The sequence below is a fragment of the Meriones unguiculatus genome, chromosome 14 (assembly GCF_030254825.1).
Source record: "Meriones unguiculatus strain TT.TT164.6M chromosome 14, Bangor_MerUng_6.1, whole genome shotgun sequence".
In the NCBI taxonomy this organism is placed as follows: domain Eukaryota; kingdom Metazoa; phylum Chordata; class Mammalia; order Rodentia; family Muridae; genus Meriones; species Meriones unguiculatus.
The window spans coordinates 2,934,628-2,957,958 of record NC_083361.1 but is presented as its reverse complement, the minus strand read 5'-3'; the positions used below and the strand labels follow the sequence as shown (position 1 = coordinate 2,957,958).

General features: G+C 56.2%; 1 protein-coding gene across 3 annotated transcripts in view; it reads left to right on the top strand.

Moving 5' to 3' along the window:
• Nucleotides 1-23,331, top strand: part of Sptbn4 (spectrin beta, non-erythrocytic 4) — a 91,710-nt gene that overhangs the window by 27,586 nt on the left and 40,793 nt on the right. The window contains exons 8-18 of one of the 3 annotated variants that reach the window (XM_060366504.1): nucleotides 2,418-2,530; nucleotides 2,717-2,904; nucleotides 2,992-3,109; nucleotides 3,757-3,915; nucleotides 4,874-5,176; nucleotides 5,740-5,890; nucleotides 9,645-10,578; nucleotides 11,333-11,470; nucleotides 14,144-14,894; nucleotides 16,224-16,426; nucleotides 20,960-21,050. In XM_060366504.1, coding sequence (XP_060222487.1) covers nucleotides 2,418-2,530; nucleotides 2,717-2,904; nucleotides 2,992-3,109; nucleotides 3,757-3,915; nucleotides 4,874-5,176; nucleotides 5,740-5,890; nucleotides 9,645-10,578; nucleotides 11,333-11,470; nucleotides 14,144-14,894; nucleotides 16,224-16,426; nucleotides 20,960-21,050 — 3,149 coding nt within the window. Of the gene's footprint in view, nucleotides 1-2,417; nucleotides 2,531-2,716; nucleotides 2,905-2,991; nucleotides 3,110-3,756; nucleotides 3,916-4,873; nucleotides 5,177-5,739; nucleotides 5,891-9,644; nucleotides 10,579-11,332; nucleotides 11,471-14,143; nucleotides 14,895-16,223; nucleotides 16,427-20,959; nucleotides 21,051-22,304; nucleotides 22,457-23,298; nucleotides 23,319-23,331 lie in introns of those variants that run through there. The other 2 variants (XM_021650627.2, XM_060366506.1) reach the window with 2 other exon arrangements.

The window sequence follows — 23,331 nt, the reverse complement described above, 5'->3', positions numbered from 1 at the left end:
CAGACCAAGCTCTAGGACAGCCAGGGCTACACAGAAAAACTCTGCCTCGAAAAACCAAAAAAGTAAAAAAAAAAAAAAGTAAATAAAGTTTTGTTTCCTGTTTAAGTGTGTGTGTCTGTGTGTGACTATGCATTCAGATGCCTCTGAAGCCAGAGCGTTGGATTCCCTGGAGCTGGAGTTCCAGGCAGTTGTGAGCTGTCCTGGGTGGTTGCTGGGAACTGAACTCCCGTTCTCTGCAGGAGCAGTGCTCCCTCTCAGATGCTCAGTGCTCTCTCCTGTGCCCCCAGCACTTCTTCCTCTGTGTAGCTGTTTGAGGCAGGGCCTGTGTAGCTCCGGCTGACCTCTGACTGTGTAGCCACGGCTGTCCTTCCTGCCTCCCCCACCCGAGTGCCAGGAATGCCTCCCACCACACCTGGCTTATTCTTTCTATGTTCTCCCGTGCTCCCGGGAGGCAGGGATGGAGTCCTTAACGTCACACCTCCACATTGTGCCTGTCGAGCCTTTCCTGAGGTCCAGCTAAGCACGAGGATGGCGGGACGGTGAAGCAATGGGACGGGCCTAGAATCTTCACAGAGCTCAGGCGAATGCCTTACGATCACAACTCAACCCCGAGTTGTGGCACCTTCTAAGAAGGAAATGGAAAGCTGTTCTGAGGGCGGATGTGGCTTGGCGGTTGATCCCTTGCCTAGCATGTGCAGGACCCTGGGGTTGAACACAGACACACAGACATGCACACACAGACACACAAAAAAACCCAAATACACAGACATACCACACAGACACATACAAATACACACACAAATGCATAGACACACAAATACACACACAGACACATGGACAAATACATACACAGACACAAATACAGAGACACATACAAATACACAGACACACACATACAAATACATTGATACACATAGACATTTACAGACACACAAACAAATACCTGGACACACACATAAAGACACAGAGATACACACATATATACAGACATATACTTAAACACAGACACACAGACAGGCAGACAGGCAGACACATACACACACACACACACACACACGTTGTTAGAGAGAACGGTGAGAGAAAACGTGGCGAGGATTGCAGATCTAGGCAGGGCGGAAAGGCCTGTGTGAGGAAATTGGAGCTGAGCTGCGAGTGAGAGTTATACACACAGAAGGGAGGAGAATGGTTCTGAGACGGCGAGAGAGTGTATGCATGAGGCCTGAAGCCCGAGAGCATGGTGTTCAGAATTGCAGCAGCCGGTGGGGTGGTTCAATGTCCAGGTGCTGCCCCTGGGCCCGGCAGCGAGAGCTAAGCCCCCGAGCCCCACACGGTTTCCCTCGCAGCTCCTGCACGGCACGTAATTAATTAATTTACTGTAGTTAGAAAGAAACAATTATAGATGACTTATTTATGGTTACCTGTCAGATACCGTAGAATCCCGTGAATTAGAAGATCCCCATCGTGCAGGTTAAAGAAACAGAACCAATAAAACCCCGAGAAGCTGGAACTTGGGAGACTGAGGCAGGTGGATCTCTGTGAGTCCGAGACTATCCTGGTCTACAAGGCAAGTTCAGGCCAGCCGGACTCACATCGTAAGACCCTGTTAAGAAAGAAAGGAAAAGGGAAGAGACAGGTGGGGTAGAAAATACGACTCAGGGGTTAAGAGAACTGGCTGCTCTTCCAGAAGCAGGTTCTCTTCCCAGCTCCCCAAAAGTGGCTACAATTGTCTGTAACTGCGATGATCAGAGGGTGCCCGGCACCGCCTTCTGCCCCCGTGAGTGAGCGCTGCACAGACACACGGAGGCAGAACGTCCATACATATAAAGTCAAAGTTTAAAATTTTCTTAAATTTCAAATTTTAAAATTCTTAAACTTTAAAATTTTAAACTTTTGAGTGGTAGTGAGTCACACCTTTCTTACCAGCACACGGGAGACAGGCAGGTCTCTTGGTTCGAGGCCAGCCTGGACTACAGAGCTAGTTCCAGGACAGCCAGGGCTACACAGAGAAACCCTGTCTTGAAACCCACTTCCCCCCGTTTTTTTTAAGAAAAAAGACAGAAAAGAAAGAAAGGGAAAGGAAAAGAAAAGCAGGAATAGAGATTTGGCGGCTAGGAGGACCTGGAGTTCAGTTCCCAGCACCCACACGGCAGCTCCCAATCATCTGTAACTGCAGCGCCAGGAATCTGGCGCCCTCTTCTGGCCTCGGCGGCACTGTCCACACACGGTGCACAGACGCAGGCAGGCAGAACACCCCATACACAGAAAAAGTTAAAACAAATTTTTTTAATTAAAAAAATAAATAAATAAAATTTAAAAAGAAGCAGAAAACCCCAGCGCTTGAGGACTAGAGAGGTTGTTCCGCCTAAGGCGCATGGGTAGAGGCTCCACTGTGCTCCTCCAACCCCCTGTCCCGCCAGATGTGAACATGGAGGCTCCGGATGAAAAGTCCATCATCACCTACGTGGTGTCCTTCTACCACTACTTCTCCAAGATGAAGGCTCTGGCTGTGGAGGGAAAGCGGATTGGGAAGGTAGGAGGCGGCCGGGGAGGGGCGAGGATGGGGATGTTGGGAGCGGCTCCTGGGTCTGGAGGCAGGCCTCTAATCTGCCGCCCAGGGCCATGGGTGCGGCCCACCTGTTTACCCCAGAGGCGCACCCCGCACCGGGGTCCCTCCCGCGTGGAACGAGGCTGACTCTCCCTTTCTGTGCTGGGTCAGGTCCTGGACCAGGTGCTGGAGGTGGACAAGGTCATAGCGCGCTATGAGGAGCTGGCGGCGGAGCTGCTGGCCTGGATCCACCGCACCGTGGGCCTCATCAGCAACCAGAAGTTCGCCAACTCGCTGAGCGGCGTGCAGCAGCAGCTGCAGGCGTTCACGGCCTACTGCACGCTGGAGAAGCCGGTCAAGTGAGGCTCGGCTCGGGAGCGGGGGGGGGGGGGGGGGCGGGGGCGGGGGGACCTGCGAGACGGCGTCCCTGAGCTCTGTCTCCTCAGGTTTCAGGAGAAGGGGAACCTGGAGGTGCTCCTCTTCAGCATCCAGAGCAAACTGCGCGCCCACAACCGGCGCCTCTTTGTGCCCCGGGAAGGCTGTGGCATCTGGGATATCGACAAGGTTGGTGTGGGGGACGGTTGTCTAGGCCAGCCCTTGCTGGGCAGACGCTCGGCTCTTCTAATCCAACAGTGCGGCCTGGCCTACTTCCCGCCACTTAGCCCCTACTTGCCCTCTTAGTCGTGCTCTAGCACCTGCTTCTTCGTCTGTGCTCCGAGGACAACCTCCTTCTCTCTCTGGTTCCCTACCTGGGACCCCCACTCTGGCTGGGAAGTCCCACCTCCTAATCCTGCCTCGGTTTATTTGGCCATCAGATTTTTATTAAAGCTAATCAGGTGATGGAGAGCAATGTTTACAAAACATTGAGACAGGACATGCCTCCTGACGGTCCCAAAGCCTGGCTTGTAAGATCTGCACTGGCACGGAAGTTATCATTTGAATAACGCCAGGATAATCTTTACACATCGCACAAAAACATTACTCCAACATGTCGGGGGCACAAGAGCGAGCCAAGATGGCATTGTGTCATTGTATAGGTTCCCATTATGTTTATTCTGACATTCTTCCAGCAGTAGTATAGTGAGGTAGCTTTTTCTTTTCTTTTGCTTGAAGGTGCCCTATTCGCCCTGAGTGGCCTCAGACAGGAGAGCCTGGATCAGTAAACAGGGATGGTTGTTGAAATCTAAGTATCCCGGCTTGTCTTCCTCCAGGCATGGGGTGAGCTGGAGAAGGCAGAGCATGAGCGGGAGGCAGCCCTCAGGGCTGAGCTCATCCGCCAGGAGAAGCTGGAACTCTTGGCGCAGAGATTCGACCACAAGGTGGCCATGAGGGAGAGCTGGCTAAATGAGAACCAGCGTCTGGTTTCCCAGGTAGGCGGTGGGCTTGGCCAGGCTGGGGTGTGGGGTGGGGTAAGGGACGGGGTTGGGAGTGAGCGGAGCTCAGGGTGGGGTAAGGGGACGGGGGAGGGGGAAGGAGTGAGCAGACCTCATTGCCCTGAGACTCAGAATAAAGGCTAAGCATCAGGGAAGGTTGCTTTAATCTTCTGAGCCCTGAGAGATAGGTGAGGGGAATGAATCTAAGTTTGGGGGGTAACAAGGAGGTGAAGCTGATCTGGGGGGAATAGTCTCCTCTGAGAGGGAATGTTTAACTAAAATGAGGATGGAGGCTGTGTTTGGAGTTCAGGGTAACTTAGGAGGATAGAACTGGTCTCCTAGGTAACAGAATAGTGGCAAATCTGGTCCCCAGTCTCCATGGCAATGCAAAGATGGGTCTGTTTTCCGGGCAACAAGGTTACAGGTAGAGATGTAACAGGGAGGGGTTAAGAGTGGTATCCAAAGTGACTGGGGAAGGTAGGGCGGTTTCTAGAGTAACGAGGGAGGATGGGGCTGGTCTCCAGGGTAACCAGAAAAGGTGTTCCAGAGAAACTATGATGGGTCTGAAGTTCAAGGTATCGGGAGAAGGTAGAATTGATTTCTAGGGTAATTGGAGGTAGGCAGGTCCGGTCTCCAAGGCAACAAAGGAAGATGAGATTGGTTTCTAAGTAACTGAGTAGGGTGAAGCTAATCTCCAAGGTAACAGGTGAGACTGATTTCCAGGGTAACCAGGAAGGATGGGGTTGGTCTCCAGACTAAGAGGGAAAAGTGGGCTGATTTCCAGGATAACTGGGAAGGTGGGGCTGGTCTCTGGGGTGAAGGAGACTCTAGACTTGATCTCTGAGACGGTGAGAGGAGAGTTTCCGGAGTCACTGGTGGTGGTGTCGGGGGGGGAGAAGCAAGAGCAGCACTCCCGAGGCAGCACGGTAAGCGTCTGTGGCCTGCAACTGCCCAGGACAACTTCGGCTATGAGCTGCCGGCAGTGGAGGCCGCCATGAAGAAGCACGAAGCCATCGAGGCGGACATTGCGGCCTACGAGGAACGGGTGCAGGGTGTGGCAGAGCTAGCCCAGGCGCTGGCCCAGGAAGGCTACTATGACGCCCGTCGGGTGGCAGCGCAGCGTGACAGCGTGCTGCGCCAGTGGGCCCTGCTGACTGGGCTGGTGGGGGCCCGGCGGACCCGGCTGGAGCAGAACCTGGCCCTGCAGAAGGTCTTCCAGGAGATGGTCTACATGGTGGACTGGATGGAGGAGATGCAGGTGAGGACCAGCTGCAGGGGCCGGGGGGGGGGTCAGGTGTTTGGAGGACAGGGAGGATGCCCATCCTGGGAGATGACACAGAGAAAAAGAGGAAGCCTCGGCCGATGGAGGTGTAGCTTAGTGAGCCCAGGGCTGGCCTGCCCGGGTTCCACCCCCAGCTCCACGTAAAACCGAGGATGGCCGTACACACCTGTAATCCTAGCACTCAGGAGGTAGAGAGGAGGATCCAGGGTTCAAGGTCACCCTCAGCTAGAGAGTTCAAGTCAAGCCAGGTGACCTGCGTTCAGTCTCACACGGTTGAAGGAGAGAGCCCACCCTCCAAAATTACCCTCTGACATCCATGCCAGTGAGCATGGATGTGCCTGTGCACACACAGCAAACAAGCAGACACGTGTAAGGAAAACAAAAGCCAGGCAGGTGAGACTGGTGTGGAAGGTAAAGTCTCCCACCCGGAAGGTCATGGGGCGTGTGTGGAAGAGAGAGCTGCCCCAGCACAGGCTGCTGTGCTGTGGGGAGACGTGAGTGGCCCTGGGCAGCGCCGCTGGTGAACTCTCTCCCGGCAGACTCAGCTGCTGTCTCGGGAATGCGGGCAGCATCTGGTGGAGGCTGACGATCTGCTGCAGAAGCATGAGCTCCTAGAGGCCGACATTGCAGCCCAGACTGAGCGGGTGGAGGCCCTCAATGCTGCGGCCCTCAGGTTCTCCCAGCTGCAGGGTGAGTCTGGACATCGAGGGGCAGAGTCTTTCATGGTGGAAAGAGGACTCCTGAGAGGTGGAAGGAAGGAAGGAGGGAAGGAAGGAAGGAAGGAAGGAAGGAAAGAAGGAAGGAAGGAAGGAAGGAAGGAAGGAAGGAAGGAAGGAAGGAACGGTGGGAGGGAGGGAGGGAGGAAGGAAGGAAGGAAGGAAAGAAGGAAGAAAGGAAGATTCACCTCCCTGTTCTTGGAGGTATCTAAGTAGAGTTTAGGGTCACATTCAGTTAGGAAGATCAGAGGGCACCAAGTGGAAAGTTAGACCACCAAATTATGTCCTGCTTTGAGTGTACAGAAATACCTCACTTGTTTTGAACACTAATGTGCTAAGCCTGTCACAATTTAATCTCTGTAAACAACATAAAACAGCAACAGCATCAAATGTGTAAAGAGCTGGGGCTGCAGCTCAGTTATAATGTTTGACTGTGGGACCAGGGGCCTGGCTGAGTGGTAGAGCCCCTGCCTAGAATCCCCCAGTGAGGGGCTGGGGTGTGGCTCAGTGGTAGGCACAGCCTACTGTGTTTAGTGCCCTGTTTTCCATCCCCAACATTATAAATAACAGTAACTCACAAAAGTATGTAAAATAATGTATGGTCGAGAACCATTCAGCAGCAAGCTATAGACACTCAACTTAACTGGCTTACAGAATCTAGAGTAAGCCAGAGGAGGTGGAGCAGACCTGGGGTCCCAGCACTTGAGGCACCAAGGCAGGAGGACTGTTGTGAGTTTGAGACCATCCTGAGCTATATGAGACCCTGCTACAGTGACAAAAGAAAAAAAGAAGAGAGAAAAGAAAACCATGCTTGGTGGTGGCTGTGTTTATGATCCCGACACCCAGGGAACAGAGTCAGAAGGATCAGGAGTTAAAGGCTAGCCTTGACTACCCAGGAAGTTCAAGATGAGCCTGTGCTACATGAGACCCTGTTTGTTTGATTGTAAAGAAATCGAGAGGAATTGAGTGACGTGTGTAATTTGAAATGGCTAGGCAGCGGGCCTGGCTGGATCAGGATGGCTGGTGACGTCCTCAGGCTGTCTGTGTTGGTGTTGCTGTCAGCAGCACCTTCATGTGAGGCATGAGACGGCCTCATCCAGCCTCATGTCTTCTCTTCTCTCCCAGTACTCTGACAGAGGAGAAAGCAGTTTTTGTCCCCTATGTGTCCCACCCCATTGCTCAGCCTGTGCATGCTCCATCAGGATCAAGAGTGGACTCAGCCCATTGTGAAGACAGGACTGAGAAAATCAGGAGAGTTGGGCACCAGAAAAGAACATGGGTGATGATAGGCGAAGCCCACTCTGGCTCTAGGGGTTCCTTTTCTCCGGGTCACTGCCCTCGAGTCAAACTTCAGCTCAGGAAGCCCTCTGTAGGGATTGGCTGTTTGAATGCATAGATGACCAAGAGGAGTCTCGGAGTATTATGAGAGAAACCTTTGGGTTTGAGGCCCTAACGGGGGACCCTGGCCTCTGAGCACAGCTGGCAATACTCTGCCATTGAATCCCTGCTCCAGCCCCATAAAGGGCTTTTTCACGGGGTTTGGGCTTGGGCTAGGTGAACTGTGTTTTTCTACGACAAAATAGCTGACAAGCAAATTCAGGATGGAGGAAGTGAGAGCACAGTCCACCCTGGCGGGGACAGCATGGCAGCAGGGGGGACCAGCAGGGGGGCAGCCGGGCACACTGGGTCCACAGTGAGAACTCAGAGAGAGAGATGCGTGCTGGGCTCCACTGTCTGCCTTCCTGCCTCCTTTTCACTCGGTCCTGATCCCAGTCTGTCCTTGGGATGCTGCTACCTGACAGGCAGGGTAGGCCTCCCCTCCTCAGTTAACATCTCTGAGACACCCTCACAGAAAACTTAGGTGTGCCCCCTAAAGACTCACCATCCCAAAGGAGGTAGAAGACTCAACACCCTAAAATGCCTTTTTCTTTCTTAAGTTTTATTTTGTGAGTATTTCGTCTGCATGTATGTGTGTGCACCGAACACACGCCCGGTTCCTTGGCAGTCAGAAGATGGCATCGGATCCCCTCACGCTGGGGTTAGGATGGTTGTGGGCTTCCGTGTGGCTGCTGGGCATTGCACCAGAGTCCTCTGCAGCAAGTGGGCTTGAGCCCTGAGCCGTCTCCTCAGGACCTGGGACTGAGCATTGAAGTCAGTCGTACCTATGCAGGAGGAGAGGGTGGAGGCTTTTGCAGTTAACAACAGTAGTTATTTACGTTGGCTGCCTGAGGGGCTGTGGGGGTCGTTATGGTTTGCTTTGGTCTGTGCGCAGGGATGGTTAGGAGTCGGCTTGCTTTTGTTCGCCTACGCCGTGGGCACGGATGGCCTTGCCTGTGCTCATCAGCTGGCCCTGAGTGATGTCGGCCTTTCTTTCTTTGAGGAGGAAACCAAAGCCCTGCTCTTGGGTGGGGAGTTTCTCACTCTTAATGGGACCATGCTACATCCTAAGAGTAAACTTGGGCTGCGAATGGGGCTGAGCAGGTGGGTTCCAGTCTAGCGTGGAAGATGGAGGCAGGAGAATCAGAAGTTTAAGGTCATCCTTGGCTGCACAGAGTTCAAGGCATTTGGAGCTACTTGTCTAACTTATCTCAGAGAGAGAGAGAAAGAGAGAGCATTGAGGTTTCCTTCCTAATCCTGGTGGGTGTCCTGATTTTGACCCAGACTCCTGTCGTCCACATCATACCCCAGAGGAGGTGCTGGGACCTTGGGGAGGAATGGGCAGGAGGCCTCCTCTGTCCTCTTGTGATATCCCAGCCCCGGAGATGACCAGTGGCTCGGAGGATGCACGGAAGAGGCCGGTGTGGGCTGTGTTGTCATGGCGACGATGCGCCATTGATCCAGAACATGGTCTCTTGACCACTTCCCCTCCCCCGCCCTCTTTTCCATATGGGGATTGGACCCAGGCCTTTGGACCTGCTCAGTAGGAGGTTTACTGGGTAGCTGGCCTCGGATGCCCCCAGTGGCCTCTGGGCAAAGACTCTAATGCAGAGCTATAGCCTTGCCTTCTTTTTGTTTTTTGTTTTGACACAGGTCCTCACTAAGCTGCTCGGACTAGCCTTGAATTCACTCTGTAACCCAGGCAGTTTCCTGAATAGCTGGGCCATTTGGCTTGACTTTTAAGATACTTTTTTCTTCTAAAATATTTTTAAAGATTACTTTTACTCTCTCGCTGTGTGTGTGTGTGTGTGTGTGTGTGCATGCGCATACATGCGCCCCTTTTAATTTTTTAGACTGTCTTGCTATGAAGTCCAGGCTGGCCTCAAACTTGCAATCCTCCTGCCGCCACCTTCCAAGGGATTGCAAGCACGTGGCACTGGCTGCATTCGCTCCATCACAGAAAGGTTGGCTGTGATCTGTTAAATGAATCTCACAGTTCTCTACTCATGGACAAGGAACCCAGGCGGAAGTCAAAATATCTGAGGAGAAAAAGTTCACGGGTCAGGCGTGGTGGCACAGTGCTTGGGAGGCAAGTCACCCCATTCACTGGGCCTGTACCGAGTGGTGTGGAAGTCCGATGATGCAGCTAGCCCTCACCCGCCTCCAGGGAACCGTTAACCTAGAGGAAGACAAAGCAGGCGTGGCATTCCAGGGTGGGAAGGGCGAGGGAGCCGGAGAGAAGGCTGAGAATCCAGGGTCAGTGCTTGCCCAAGCTTGAGGCGTCTGGGATGCCTGAAGATGGGGTGGCGTGGGCTGGCGTCTCTTCCTAGCCTCCCCTTCCCCCACCCCAGGCTACCAGCCCTGCGACCCTCAGGTCGTTTGCAACCGCGTGAACCACGCGCACGGCTGCCTGTCGGAGCTGCAGGAGCAGGCGGCGCGGCGGCGCGCGGAGCTGGAGGCGTCCCGGAGCCTGTGGGCGCTGCTGCAGGAGCTGGAGGAGGCGGAGAGCTGGGCCCGGGACAAGGAGCGCCTCCTGGAGGCGGCGGGCGGCGGCGGCGGCGCGGCGGGCACGGCGGACGGCGCGCACGACCTGTCCAGCACCGCTCGCCTGCTGGCGCAGCACAAGATCCTGCAGGGCGAGCTGGGCGGCCGCCGGGCGCTGCTGCAGCAGGCGCTGCGCCGCGGGGAGGAGCTGGCTGCGGCCGGCGGCTCCGTGGGGCCGGGCGCCGAGCCCTTGCACCTGGCCGGCCTGGCGGAGCGCGCGGCTGGCGCCCGGCGCCGCTGGCAGCGGCTGGAGGAGGCGGCGGCGCGCCGGGAGCGGAGGCTGCAGGAGGCGCGGGCGCTGCACCAGTTCGGCGCGGACCTGGACGGGCTCCTGGACTGGCTTCGCGACGCCTATCGCCTGGCCGCGGCCGGCGACTTCGGTCACGACGAGGCGTCCAGCCGGCGCCTGGCGCGCCAGCACCGCGCGCTCACCGGGGAGGTGGAGGCCCACCGCGGCCCCGTGGGCGGCCTGCGGCGCCAGCTAGCCGCCCTGGGCGGGGCCGGCGGCGCCGGGCCGCTGGTGGTGGCGCTGCAGGTGCGCGTGGTGGAAGCCGAGCAGCTGTTCGCAGAGGTGACCGAGGTGGCCGCCCTGCGGCGCCAGTGGCTTCGCGACGCGCTCGCCGTGTACCGGATGTTCGGCGAGGTGCACGCGTGCGAGCTGTGGATCGGCGAGAAAGAGCAGTGGCTGCTGGCCATGCGCGTGCCCGATTCCCTCGACGACGTGGAGGTGGTGCAGCACCGGTAGGCGCGCCCGCGGAAGGCCCCGGGGCCCCCTGCTCACTCACCCAACCTCAGCTGCTCAGCCTCCGTCTCGAGCTTGCGAACAGGGAGGAAGTCCGCAGATGTGAAACACCTAGCAAACACTTGCAGGGTCCAGAGACACAGCCCCTCCAGCCCGCCCCACGCCAGGGACTCCCATTAAGACCGACGTCATCTCCCTGGCTACCACGGTGCTCCCGCCCTGGAGCACACCTTTAATCCCAGCACATGCTGTGGATTCGAAGCCAGCCGGGTCTACGTAGCGGGTGCCAGGGCTGCCAGAGCTACGTAGTGAGACCCTGTCGCAAAACTAAAAATCTATCCGTAATCCTGGCCGGATGTATGGAGGGCAGGTTGAAGGAGGTGAGGGTGGCAGCCGGGGGCGCAGAGAAGCCGCTGAGGTAGCAGAGCAAGAGGTCAATTAGTTCTAGGGCATGGGGGATCATGGGCTGGGGCAGCCATCCAAAATAAGGTCCAGAGGTCAGGGCTTTGGGGTTCTTTGTTGCTGTCCTTGAGCTGGGCCTTCAGAGAAGGACTGGAAGGGAGGTACATGTCAAAGGCTGTCTGAGTCCAGCTGTGACTCAGACTGGGGGGAGGGGGAGGGAGGAAGGAATGAAGGAAGGAAGGAAAACAAGTTCCTTTCAAGGGGCTTGAGACACGGCCTAGAGACTTACAACCGGTCGGTGATCGGGTCCCTGCGAGTCCCGACCTCTGACTTCTGCATGCGCTGCTGCAGATTTGAAAGTCTGGACCAGGAGATGAACAGTCTGATGGGCCGCGTCCTGGATGTGAACCACACAGTTCAGGAGTTGGTGGAAGGGGGTCACCCCAGCTCAGATGAAGTGCGCTCCTGTCAGGATCACCTCAACAGCAGGTAGGTGAGGCCTGGGCCGGAACGTCTTTCTTCCTGTCAGTGCCTTCTCTATCCACTGCACCGTGAAAGCCAAAGGTGTGTGATGTCAACCTCCCCCTGCCCCATGCGCCCGGTGTTAATACACACCTTGTAAATCAGGAAAATCTTTCTGAAAGATTTATTTTATTTTATTTTTAGTGTGTGTGTGTGTGTGTGTGTGTGTGCACACTTGCCTGCAGTGCCTGTAGAGGCCAGAAGAGGGTGATGGAGCCCTTGGCGCTAGAATTACAGGTGGTTGTGAGCTGCTCAGTGTAGGTGCTGGGAATGGAACTAGGGTCCTCTGTAGGAGCAGTGTGAGTTCATAACCACTGAGCCATCTCTTCAGAGTCAAGGACAATCTTCACAAGAAGGTAATACATGCCCAGTGCTGGTGGTGATGGGCTAGGATGAGAATGCAGCCCTTTTCTTTGGATGTTCACTGGTTTGTTCAGAAAGAATTCATAAGGTGCTGTTATTGGCCAGGAGTTTTTCCGTGCATGTCCTCTTATTTGGGAAATCCTATTTACTCATCTGTTACTTTAGTTTCTTCCCTTAAAAAAGTTCTTTATTATGTATACAGTGCTCTGTCTACATGCCAGATGAGGGCACCAGATCTCACTCTAGATGGTTGTGAGCCGCCATGTGGGTGCTGGGAATTGAACTCAGGACCTCTGGAAAAGCAGCCACTGCACTTAACCTCTGAGCCATCTCTCCAGCCCTCTACTTTGGTTTCTTGAGGCTAACTGTTGGTTTTCTTACTTCCACCTTTCAGGTACAAGGTTACAGGCATGCCCCATCACACCTAGCTCAACTTTATCTATCTATCTATCTATCTATCTATCTATCCATCTATCTGAGTCAGGATCTTACTTTGTAGCCCCAGCTGTCCTGGAACTGACTATGTAGACCAGGCTAGCCCCACCTCCAACTCAGAGATCCACCTGCCTCTGCCTCCCAAGCACTGGGATTAAGATGTGTCACCATGCCCTGCTTGCTTGTTGCTTTTGAGAGAAGATCTCACGTAACCTAGGCTGGTCTTAAACTTTCTGTACAACAAGGCTGGTCTCCACCCCTTGTGCGCTAGGATTACAGGAGTTTACCATCATGACTGGATTTCCAAGTCTTCATAGTTACTGTTTCATCTCCTAGTCTCCCAATTTCCATACTGGAGCTTCCAGAATCTAGAACATTTTAAAGAATTACATTCCCCCTTCTCTCTCCCTTTCTCTCTCTCTCTGTTGTGTGTTTTGTGCACGTGAAGGTTAGAAGACAAGCATCTCCTAACACCCTCTCAGGGACCCAGATCACCAGGCTTGATGCCAAGTGCCTTTATGCCTTAAGCTGTCCTTCAGCCTAGAATTTAGAATTGTTTAAGAAAAAAGGAAAAGGCAAGTTGATATCTTTCCTCCTGGAACATGACCAGAAGACCTGCCAGTGTGGGGATGGCTGAGACATGAAAATTGAAGTCCAGTCAGGTGGTGTGTAGGGGGCTGAGGCTCCTCGTCCTGGGTTTCGGGGCCAGCCTTGGAAGCTTAGCAAGACCCTACCTCAAAAGCCAGAGGCAGACCTGTATCCTATCCCGCCACTGAGGAGACAGAAGAGGAGGATCACAAGTTTCAGGCCAACCTGGGGCTACATACTGGACTCCCATCTAAAACGTGATGGGGTGGGGAGGAGAGGTGGCTAGGCCGTTACGAGTGCTGTTCGTGTAAAGAACTCAGGATCCGTTTCTGGCACTCACGTGAGGCCTCACAACCCTCCGTAACTCAGGTGCAGGGGACCCAGGGGAGCCAACACCCTCTTCTAACCAGGCTGGCGTGACGGGCATACACATACACACAGGGAAAAGGAGCAGACGCATTTACAAACATCTAAAAACAAACAGACAGACAAAGCCCTCCATCTGATGTGCCTTGCAAGTGTGAGGACCAGAGCGGGCTCGGCAGCTCCTGACATCTCAGCACCTGAGAGGCAGGGCTAAGGACCCCCCCCCCCCCCGCGGCCAGCCGGCACCAGCTGGGCTGGCCAGATAGCCAGCATTGAAGAGCCACAGGTGCAGAAGGGGAGCCCACCTCAAGAAAGGAAAGGGAGGGTGACTTAGGAAGACAGTGGTGTCAGCCTCGAGCCTCTGCAGGCTAACGGGCCTGTGCTTGCACCAGAACGCACAAGCACACACAGCACACGCGCGCAAACCAAACCCGAAGGAAGAAAGAGCCTAGCATATTTTGGCATAATTATCAGTATTGTTCTTACGATGTTGGAGAAGGATCCAGGGCCTTCCACGGGCTAGGCAGGTGCCGTATCGTTGAGGTTCGTCCCAGACACTAAATATGTGTTTTCATAATAGAAAACAGTGGGGAAAGTAGCATTGTGAAAATCTCAATCTCTCTCTCTCTTGCTCGCTTGCTCTCTCGTTCGCTCGCTAATATGTGGCCTCTGGGGAATTCGATTAAACTCTGGAAGATAGTGAGATGACACACAGGGTTCTACTATTACTGTGAAGATAATCTGATAGGCCCTCTAAGCGCTGTCCAGGTTGGGATCCTATTTGTTTAGGCGCAAACTGGGTCTCCCCCAGGTCCCGAGGCCTGGATTTTTACGCCGGGTGCGTGGGCCCTCCACACCCGACCACCCTCTTTCCCCGCCCCTGGCCAGGTGGAACCGCATCGTGGAGCTGGTGGAGCAGCGCAAGGAGGAGATGAGCGCAGTGCTGCTGGTGGAGAACCACGTGCTGGAGGTGGCCGAGGTGCGCGCCCAGGTGCGGGAGAAGCGGCGCGCTGTGGAGAGCGCGCCGCGGGCCGGCGGGGCCCTGCAGTGGCGCCTGAGCGGCCTGGAGGCGGCGCTGCAGGCGCTGGAGCCGCGGCAGGCGGCGCTGCGGGAGGAGGCGGCGCTGCTGGCCGAGCGCTTCCCGGCGCAGGCGGCGCGCCTGCAGCGGGGCGCCGAGGAGCTGGGGGCCGAGTGGGGCGCGCTGGCCGGGGCGGCCCAGGCCTGCGGCGAGGCGGTGGCGGCGGCGGGGCGCCTGCAGCGTTTCCTGCGCGATCTGGATACGTTCCTGGACTGGCTGGTGCGAGCGCAGGAGGCGGCGGGCGCCGTCGAGGGGCCGCTGCCGCGCAGCCTGGAGGAGGCCGACGCGCTGCTGGCGCGCCACGCCGCGCTCAAGGAGGAGGTGGATCAGCGCGAGGAGGACTACACGCGCATCGTGGCGGCCAGCGAGGCGCTGTTGGCGTCTGAGGGCGCCGAGCTGGGCCCCGGGCTGGCGCTGGACGACTGGTTGCCGCACCTGGAGGTGGGCTGGCACAAACTGCTCGGCCTGTGGGAGGAGCGCAGGGAGGCGCTGGTCCAGGCGCACGTCTACCAGCTCTTCCTCAGAGACCTGTGCCAGGCGCTCGCGGTGCTGCGCAACCAGGTGCCCGCTGGCGGGGCGCTGGGGTGCGGGTTCCGGGCTGGGGGGGCGGGGCACGGACATGCTTAGAAGTGTCTCCCTGGACCCCTGGATTCATGTTTTATTTGAAATGGGGGTAGAGGATTAAGGGAGAAATAGTTGTTTACTTGGAAAACTGAGTTTTGGACTACCAGGGGGAGGGTAGGTGTAAGACAGAATTTAAAGGTTATATTGGGTGGTGTGGGGTTATGGGGTTGTTTTGTTGTTTACTTACTTATTGAGACAGGGTTTCTAGGTAGCCCTGGCTGTCCTGGAGCTCGCTATGTAGACCAGGCTGGCCTCAAATTCACAGAGATCCTCCTGCCTCTGCCTCCCAAGTGCTAGGATTAAAGGTATGCGCCACCATGGGTGGTCACTTTTTTTTTTTTAAAGATATATTATTTATTTAGTTATCTTGAGACAGGGTTTCCCTGTGTAGCCCTGGCTGTCCTGGACTCACTTTTGTAGACCAGGCTGTTCTCAAACTCCCAGAGATCTGAATGCCTCTGCTCCCATGAGTGCTGGGATCACAGGCGAGCACCACCGCACCCGGTTTAAGATTATTTTCGTTTTGCCTACGCGTGTTTACACATAAAGTGCATTTAGAGTCCTGGGAGGCCAGAAGGGGGCATCAGATCCCTTGGGACTGGAGTTACCGTTATGAGACATCCTGTGGGTGCTGGGAATCGAACCCAGGTCCTCTGGAAGAGCAGCCCATGCTCTTAATAGCTGAGCCATCTCTCCAGCCCCCTATCTTTTATTTTTAAAGGAATTTATTTTTATTATTTTAAATTGTGTGCATGCGAGTGCAGGTTCCCGAGAAGACCAAGGCACCAGAGCCCCTGGTCACGGTTGCCAGGTTCACGCCAGGAGCCCACCTCAGGTCTCCTGGGAGAGCAATAAATGCTCCTAATTGACGAGCCATATCTCCAGCCCTTTGCTTTTAGGGAGACGCTATGTGGCCCTGGCTAGCCTGGAACTCTCTATATGAATCAGGCTGACCTTGAACTCTCCCCGATCTGCCCGCCTCCACCTCACAAAGCGCGGTGTTAAAGATGTGCGCCACCGCGCCTTGCTTGGATTTAGTGTTTTATTGGAGGAGTGGCTCATTGGGATTATCTGGAAGGAAACAGCAAGAGAGGACAGTTGATAGGTTTGGCAGAGTGGGCAGACACTTGGAGGGTATCTAGAAGGACAGACTGCTAAAGAGAGGGACAGGGACACGCAAAGGCCCTGAGGCGGAGCCGAAGCCCCGGCAGCCTCTCCTGCGTCCTGGCCGGGCGCCAGGCTGACCTGCGTCCCTTCCGTTCCCAGGAGGTGGCGCTGTCTGGTGCTGAGCTCCCCTGCACGGTGGAGTCGGTGGAAGAGGCTGTGAAAAGGCACCGGGATTTTCTCACCACGATGGAGCTGAACCAGCAAAAGATGCAGGTGGCGGTGCAAGCCGCAGAGGGCCTGCAGCGGCAAGGCAACGCCTACGGCGAGCAGGCGCAGGAGGCCGTGGCCCGGCTGCTGGAGAAGTAGGTCCCCGTTTCCGGAACCGCAGAAGGCCGGGTCTGGGCACAGTGCAGGGCGGCGGACACCCAGAGCTTTCCTCCCGTCCCTATTTCCGCTTCTCTGCTTTTCCTCTTGTTTCAGTTTAGTTCCTTATTTGCTTATTTATTTATGTGTTTTTGACACAGGGTCTTTTGTAGCCCAAGTTGGCCTGGGATGCTTTTTTTTTTTTTCTTTAACATCTACCTGTCTGTCTGTCTGTCTGTCTGTCTATCATGTGTGTGTGCGCGTGCGCATGCATGTGTGTGTAGCTTGGGATGGCCTTGAACTCCTCATTCTCCCGCCTCTACCTCACCCTGAGATCACAGACATGCACCATTACGCCTTCTTTCCTCTTCTGTGCCCCCCTCCTCTGTCTCTTTCTGTGCCTCTCTCTCTCTCTGTCTCTTTCTTTCGTTTTAAAGTCAGGGTCTATGTAGCCTAGGCTGATGTCAAACTCAAAGAAATCCTCCAGCCGCAGCTCTTTCCAGTCATGTTGGTTGACAAATACATTGACTAACATCAGAGCTGGGGCAAGACAAGTTTGGGGTTCTGTGGGAGCCCACAGGGATTGTGTGCCCCGGTTTTGAGCCGAGTGGGGCAAGGCTGGAGACAGTTTAATCCCTGTGCCTCTCCAGCCCCCAGAATATTCACCTTTAGGATGGGTGGGAGCCTCTCCCACAAGGTGACAAAGCTGTGCACTTGGGGTCCCCCCACCCCCACCCTCACGGTGACAAAATCCCTGACAGTAGCAGGTGGAAGGGGGACAGGTGTATTTTGGCCCATGGCTTCAGAGTGATCTCTCCGTCCCAGTGGTGGGGGTGGGGAGATGGAGCAGAGCAGTTCCTGCCCTGGCGGATGAGGAAGCATGAGGAAGAAAGGGAATTGCTAGGATTTTACCGCATGCGTGCTTGATGCCAGGGAAGGCCAGAAGAGGACATCAGTTCCCCCTGGAAACGGTTTTCCAGGTTGCAGCGAGCCGCCATGCGGGTGCTGGGAACCAAACCCGGATTCCGTGCAAGAGAAACAAAAGTTCGAAGCCAACTAACCATCTCTCCAGCTCTCCTCCTTTCGCTTGGATTTTATGTTTCTTTGCTTTTGTTTTTGTTTTGAAACAGGGCCTCTGGTGGCCCAGACAGGCCGTGAGTTCACTACACAAAGGTGACCCTAAGTTTCCGATTCTTCTGCCTCCCCCTCCCGTGTGCTGGAGCACAGGTGTGTGCCACCCCCATCTGGCCTGTGCTGGAGACGGAAGCCAGCACTTGGTGCACAGCAGGCGAGGAACTCCTCAAACCAGCTACAACCCCACAGACAAGGAACCTTCCTTAGCGCGTTTGCAGATGAGGCCCGGAGAGGGAATTAATTTGCCCAGTACCTTGGCCAGGAAGTACTACAGCTGGGATTGGAAGCCTAAGAGAAAGAGGAAAGCTGTCCCTTGTCACTTGTCCCCACCGTCTGGCTTACAGGGTCCTGGAGTTGACTGCAGGTTCATTTCTCGTTTCCTTTCGCTTGCCCTTCCTGCTCCTTAGCTTCTCAGGCTCTGGGTGTCTCTGGAGGTAGCTTTCATGGGCTGTCTCTTTGCCCCATGTAACCTTCTATTTCTATATGTTTCCTGTTCTTCTTCTCCTCCGCTCTCCTCTTTAGAGATGCTTTCTGCATCTCTAATACCTCGGCCTCTTGACGGTAGCCCAGGTTGCCCTCAGCTCTACATTTCTGACCTTAAACTCCTGACCCTTCCACCTCAAGGCTCCTAAGAGCTGGGTTTACAGGAATGTGGAATGTGCCACCACATCCTCCCCCTCCCTTCTCAGACCTTCTGTTTGTTCCATCTCTTGGGCCTCTTTGTCTCTCTAGGGCTCTCCTACGTTCGTTTGTTTCTACATTCACTCAAAAAGAACATATTGAGCAGTCATGGCTCACGGCTGTGAACAGAACACACAAAACCAACTGAACAAAAACTGCCCTCAGGCTGGGGAGATGGTTAGTGGATAATGTGCTCAAGGCACAATCACAAAAACTACGTTTTACCCCTAGCACCCATGTAAAAAGCTAGGTGTGAGCCGGGCGGTGGTGGCGCCATCTTTAATCTCATGTTTGGAGGGCAGAGGACAGGAGGAGCTCTGTGACCAGCCAGCTCAGCCAAAATGGTGAACTTCAGGTTAAATGAGAGACATTGCCTCAGAATATTTGGAGAGGAGTAAAGGAGGACATTGATGATTGACCCCTGGCCTGTATGTGTGTGTGTGTCGTGCTCATGCGCCCAGGCAGGTCCTTGGAAAGCTAGAATTTAACTAGACCACAGGGACTCAACCCATGGGTCGTGACCTCTTTGGGGGTTGAACAACACTTTCACAGGGTCTGCATGTGAGCTGCCCTGCACATCAGATAGTTACATTGTGATTCATAACAGTGCCAAAATTACAGCGGTGAGGTAGTGAGAAGGGTCATTTTATGGCTGGGGATCACCACAGCGCCGGGAACCATAGTACAGGCCCACGGTGTTAGAGGGGTTGAGAACCGCTGAACTAGAACTTGGGGGGTCATTGCTAAGAGCCTGAGATGAGAGGTGCTGTGCAAGTCACAGCCAGAAGCACAGCAGAGCCTTGATTAAGAAAGGGGTCCAAAGCAGAATGGGGGAAAACACTTAGTAAGGTAGAGGTGTGTGTGTGTGTGTGTGTGTGTGTATGTGTGTGAATGTTCATGTGTGTGTGTATGTTCATGTGTGTAGGGCCTAGAAGAAAAGTCTTGGAGGCCTGGGGAAGACAGTCTCATTAAAAAAAGAAAAAGATTAATTACATGTGTGACAATCAGAAAACAATTTGTGGGAATTTGTCTTTCCCCTCCACCATGTGGGTCCCCAAGACTGAACTCATATCACCAGGCTTGGCCACAGCTGCCATTACACACTGAGCCACACAGGCTCAAAAGGCTTCTTCTTGCTGTCTTCTCTCTAGCTAGATTCTGGAGACAGAGGATGATAGGATAGGCACGTACATAGCTGATGGGGTGCCACCACCACTGAGCCACACCCCAGCCCCTCACTGGGGGATTCTAGGCAGGGGCTCTACCACTGAGCCACACCCCAGCCCCTCACTGGGGGGTTCTAGACAGGGGCTCTACCACTGAGCCACACCCCAGCCTCTCACTGAGGGATCCTAGGCAGGGGCTCTACCACTGAGCCACACCCCAGCCCCTCACTGGGGGACTCTAGGCAGGGGCTCTACCACTGAGCCACACCCCAGACCCTCCCTGGGGGATTCTAGGCAGGGGCTCCACCACTGAGCCACACCCCAGCTCCTCACTGGGGGACTCTAGGCAGGGGCTCTACCACTGAGCCACACCCCAGACCCTCCCTGGGGGATTCTAGGCAGGGGCTCCACCACTGAGCCACACCCCAGCTCCTCACTGGGGGACTCTAGGCAGGGGCTCTACCACTGAGCCACACCCCAGCCCCTCACTGGGGGATTCTAGGCAGGGGCTCCACCACTGAGCCACACCCCAGCCCCTCACTGGGGGACTCTAGGCAGGGGCTCTACCACTGAGCCACACCCCAGCCCCTCACTGGGGGACTCTAGGCAGGAGCTCTACCACTGAGCCACACCCCAGCCCCTCACTGGGGGATTCTAGGCAGGGGCTCTACCACTGAGCACACCCCAGCCCCTCACTGGGGGGTTCTAGGCAGGGGCTCTACCACTGAGCCACACCCCAGCCCCTCACTGGGGGATTCTAGGCAGGGGCTCTACCACTGAGCATAGACCATCTATTTCTGTTGCCCTCTCTTCTATTTTTTTTTTCTTCCTGTTTCTCCCTGTTCTTCTCCCTGTTTTTGTTCGGGTCTCCCTGGGTTCCCCTCCTTTCTCTCTGCACTTGAAATTGAACCCAGGACATCACATATGCTGGGCAAGCTATCTCCGATGTGTATCTCCAACCTTCTGTTGCCTTTTGATCTCAGCAGCCAGCTCTGTGCTTATCACCCACCACGTGTATTAGTCTGATTCCGTGTGTCCCTCTTAGAGTCTGTGGTGCCTGTCTCTGCTTTGTTCGTTTGTTCCTTCCTTCTCTCTCTCTCTCTCTCTCTCTCTCTCTTTGAGGTAGGGTTTCTCTGTGTAGCCCTAACTGTCCTGGAGCCCACTCTGTAGAGCATGCTGGTCTTGAACTCAAAGATCTGCCTGCCTTTGCCTCCCAAGTGTTGGAATTAAAGTGGTGTGCCACCACACCTGCTTGATTTTATTTCTAAGCATCTCTTGCTCTTTGGTGTGTGTGTGTGTGTGTGTGTGTGTGTGTGTGTGTGTGGTGGTATCATGTTTCTGTGCATCTCTCTTTCTTTGTCTATCTCTTACCCCTTCCTCCCTCCTCCTCTAGTTTCCTCTCTTCTCTCTTTCTTCTTGGGAGCCCTGTCCTCCCAACGCGTCCTGGCTTTCCTCTTTCCCCTGCTTCTACCCAGCTGATGCCCTCAGGCCCCTTCAGCAGCACCCTCATCCCATGCCTGTGCCTCCCTCCAGCCCTTCTCTTCTCCTCAGGAGCCAAGAAAACCAGCTGAGGGCCCAGCGGTGGATGCAAAAGCTGCTGGACCAGCTCGTGCTGCAGCACTTCCTTCGAGAGTGTCACGAGGTAGGTCCTCCCTCCGTGCTGGGACCAGGGGGAGGCTTGATCCCTGCTGGGGAGGGGGAGGGGTTCGGACGCCCCGTCTAAGCGGGTCGAAGAACCGTACTCCCTCTGTGCCACCAGGAGGCGCAAGGAATCCCGTGCTAGAGCGCGTGCCCGGTAGGTCCCCGCCAGCCCACACGGGCTCCAGGGAGAGGGGAGGAGCCTGGGCTCCCCTGGCAACCGCTGAGTTCGCGCCTACGGTTCCTAGGGAAGGAGCGCGCATCTCACCTTTCCCTAGAGATCTGTGAGGCGAGGAGAGCCGAGGAGGGCCGGAGGTGGGGGTTGTCGGAGTGGATGGAGCGGTGGACGGGAGTACTCCTTCAGTCACGGATGACCCGAACCGGGTCTTCGCTTTTATTCGGTTTAGCTAGTTAGGCACGCGGCCCGGACTTCAGGACTTGCCGGACTTCAGACAAGGGCTTGGGCTGAGTGTGACGTCCCCAGACCCCTAACTAGGAATCAAATCCCTTCTCCTCTACACCTTGGGGAGCACGGCTAGTAAGAGATGGCCCAGACCCCCTTCTGCGTTGACATGCCGAAACTCCCTCTCTGGACGCGCACACCAAAGGAACTCCTTACGGACCCCGCTCACCCCACAGATGGTTCATAGACTTCTCTTAACTCCCAGAGATGCCCTGGTCCCACACTGCCCCCTCTGTATCACCCCAGAACTAGAACCCACCCCTACGAAGGACAGGGACCTGTTTCTTCCGGAAGGTTCAGGGGCCACCTCCCTGCCCTCCTCCCACCCCAGCTGAAGGCGGTTTGGCTGTGTGTATTGAAGGTCCATGGTAGACCAATTCGCCTACGTAGCATGTAGTCGCAGGCCTCCGAACCTCGCCGTAACTGAGAGCCCATTAGCCACGGGTCCCTGTTGGCCCTCCTTCCCGCTGGTTCTGGACGCTGCTGCCCTATCCCTACCCTCATGTGGTGGTGAGAAACCGGAGCCTGTTGAGGTTGATGATGGTCCAGGAGGCTTTCCAGCGCTGCCCGCCTGAGTACACACCCTCACCTAGCTGAAGGAGCTGGGGGCCCAGAATCCCTCCCTCGGGTCCTTAGGACTCCTCCTGTCCCCCTGCCGTGAGACTGCTGTGGACCCAGGGGCCATCATCTGAGATGGAGCTTCCGGTCCTGGAAGCTCAGAGAAGGTCCCGATTCCTCCCCCACCGGGACTAGGGCCCCCCGCAAAGGAGGCGGGCCTGGAGGCAGGCAGGGGGCGCGCGCGGGCGGGCGCGTGGCCGCGGCGCGGGGGCGAGGGCGGGGGCGCGCGCCCGCCGGAGCTTCAGCCGCCGCCGCAGCCGTCGCAGTGGAGGGGCGAGCGCCTGCCCGCGCGCCGCAGGGACGCTCCTCCAACGCCGCCGCCGCCGCAGGTCTCGGGGGCGCCGGGGGGGTGGGGAGGAAGGGCAGGAGCGGGGGAGGGGGCCCGCGCGCGCCCCCGCGGACGCGCGCGGGGGAGGGGACTCGTGCGCGTGCTCGCCGGCGGGCCCGCGGGAGGGAGGGAGGGGCGGGGGCGGCGCGGGGGCGGGCGGGCCTGGACCCCCGCCCCGGGGGAGGGGCGAGCTCTGGCGCTGTCCGCGGTGCTGGACCGCAGGGCGAGGGGGCAGGGAGGGGAGCTAGCCTCGGCTAGGCTGCGTTCGCCGCGGGCGTGGAGCGGGGGGTCCCAACCTCGCTACCAGGGGATCGAATTTGCCCTGGTCTTGGGGGATTCCCAGGGCTTTGGGGCTTTGCGCGCTCGGTTCCTGCGGGATCCGTCACAGCCTCGGAGGACCGGGTGGCGGTGGTGAATCACGGGGGGGGGGGGATGCTTAGGAGATGAGGCTTCGGATGCGGTCCGAGTCCGAGGGGCTCTGACTTTGGGGTAGGCTTCCCGTGGTTGCGCTGAGCGGTCCCTTCCGGGGGCTTTGCCTAGAGGACGCGGCTCACCTCCGCCGGGGGTTTTGCCTCCCTGGGAGCCCCCGGTTGCGTGTTCCTCGCTGTGTAGGGAGTTGGGGGTTCAGCGTCTGACTTGGCGCGCGCGCGTGTGAGAAGCCGTCCTAGCCCCCTGGGGAGCACACGCTCTGGGGACGTGGGGTGGGGTGGGGTTTGGCCGGCTCGGGGTTTGCCCTTGAAAGTGACTGCGTTTTGCCTCCCGGGACCGCGGGAGTTCGGCCTTTTTTTTTTTTTTTCCAGGAGGGAGGAGGAGGAGGAGGAGGAGGATCTTGTGACTGGAGGGAGGAGGAGCAACTGCCCCAGGTTCTGGTTTTGG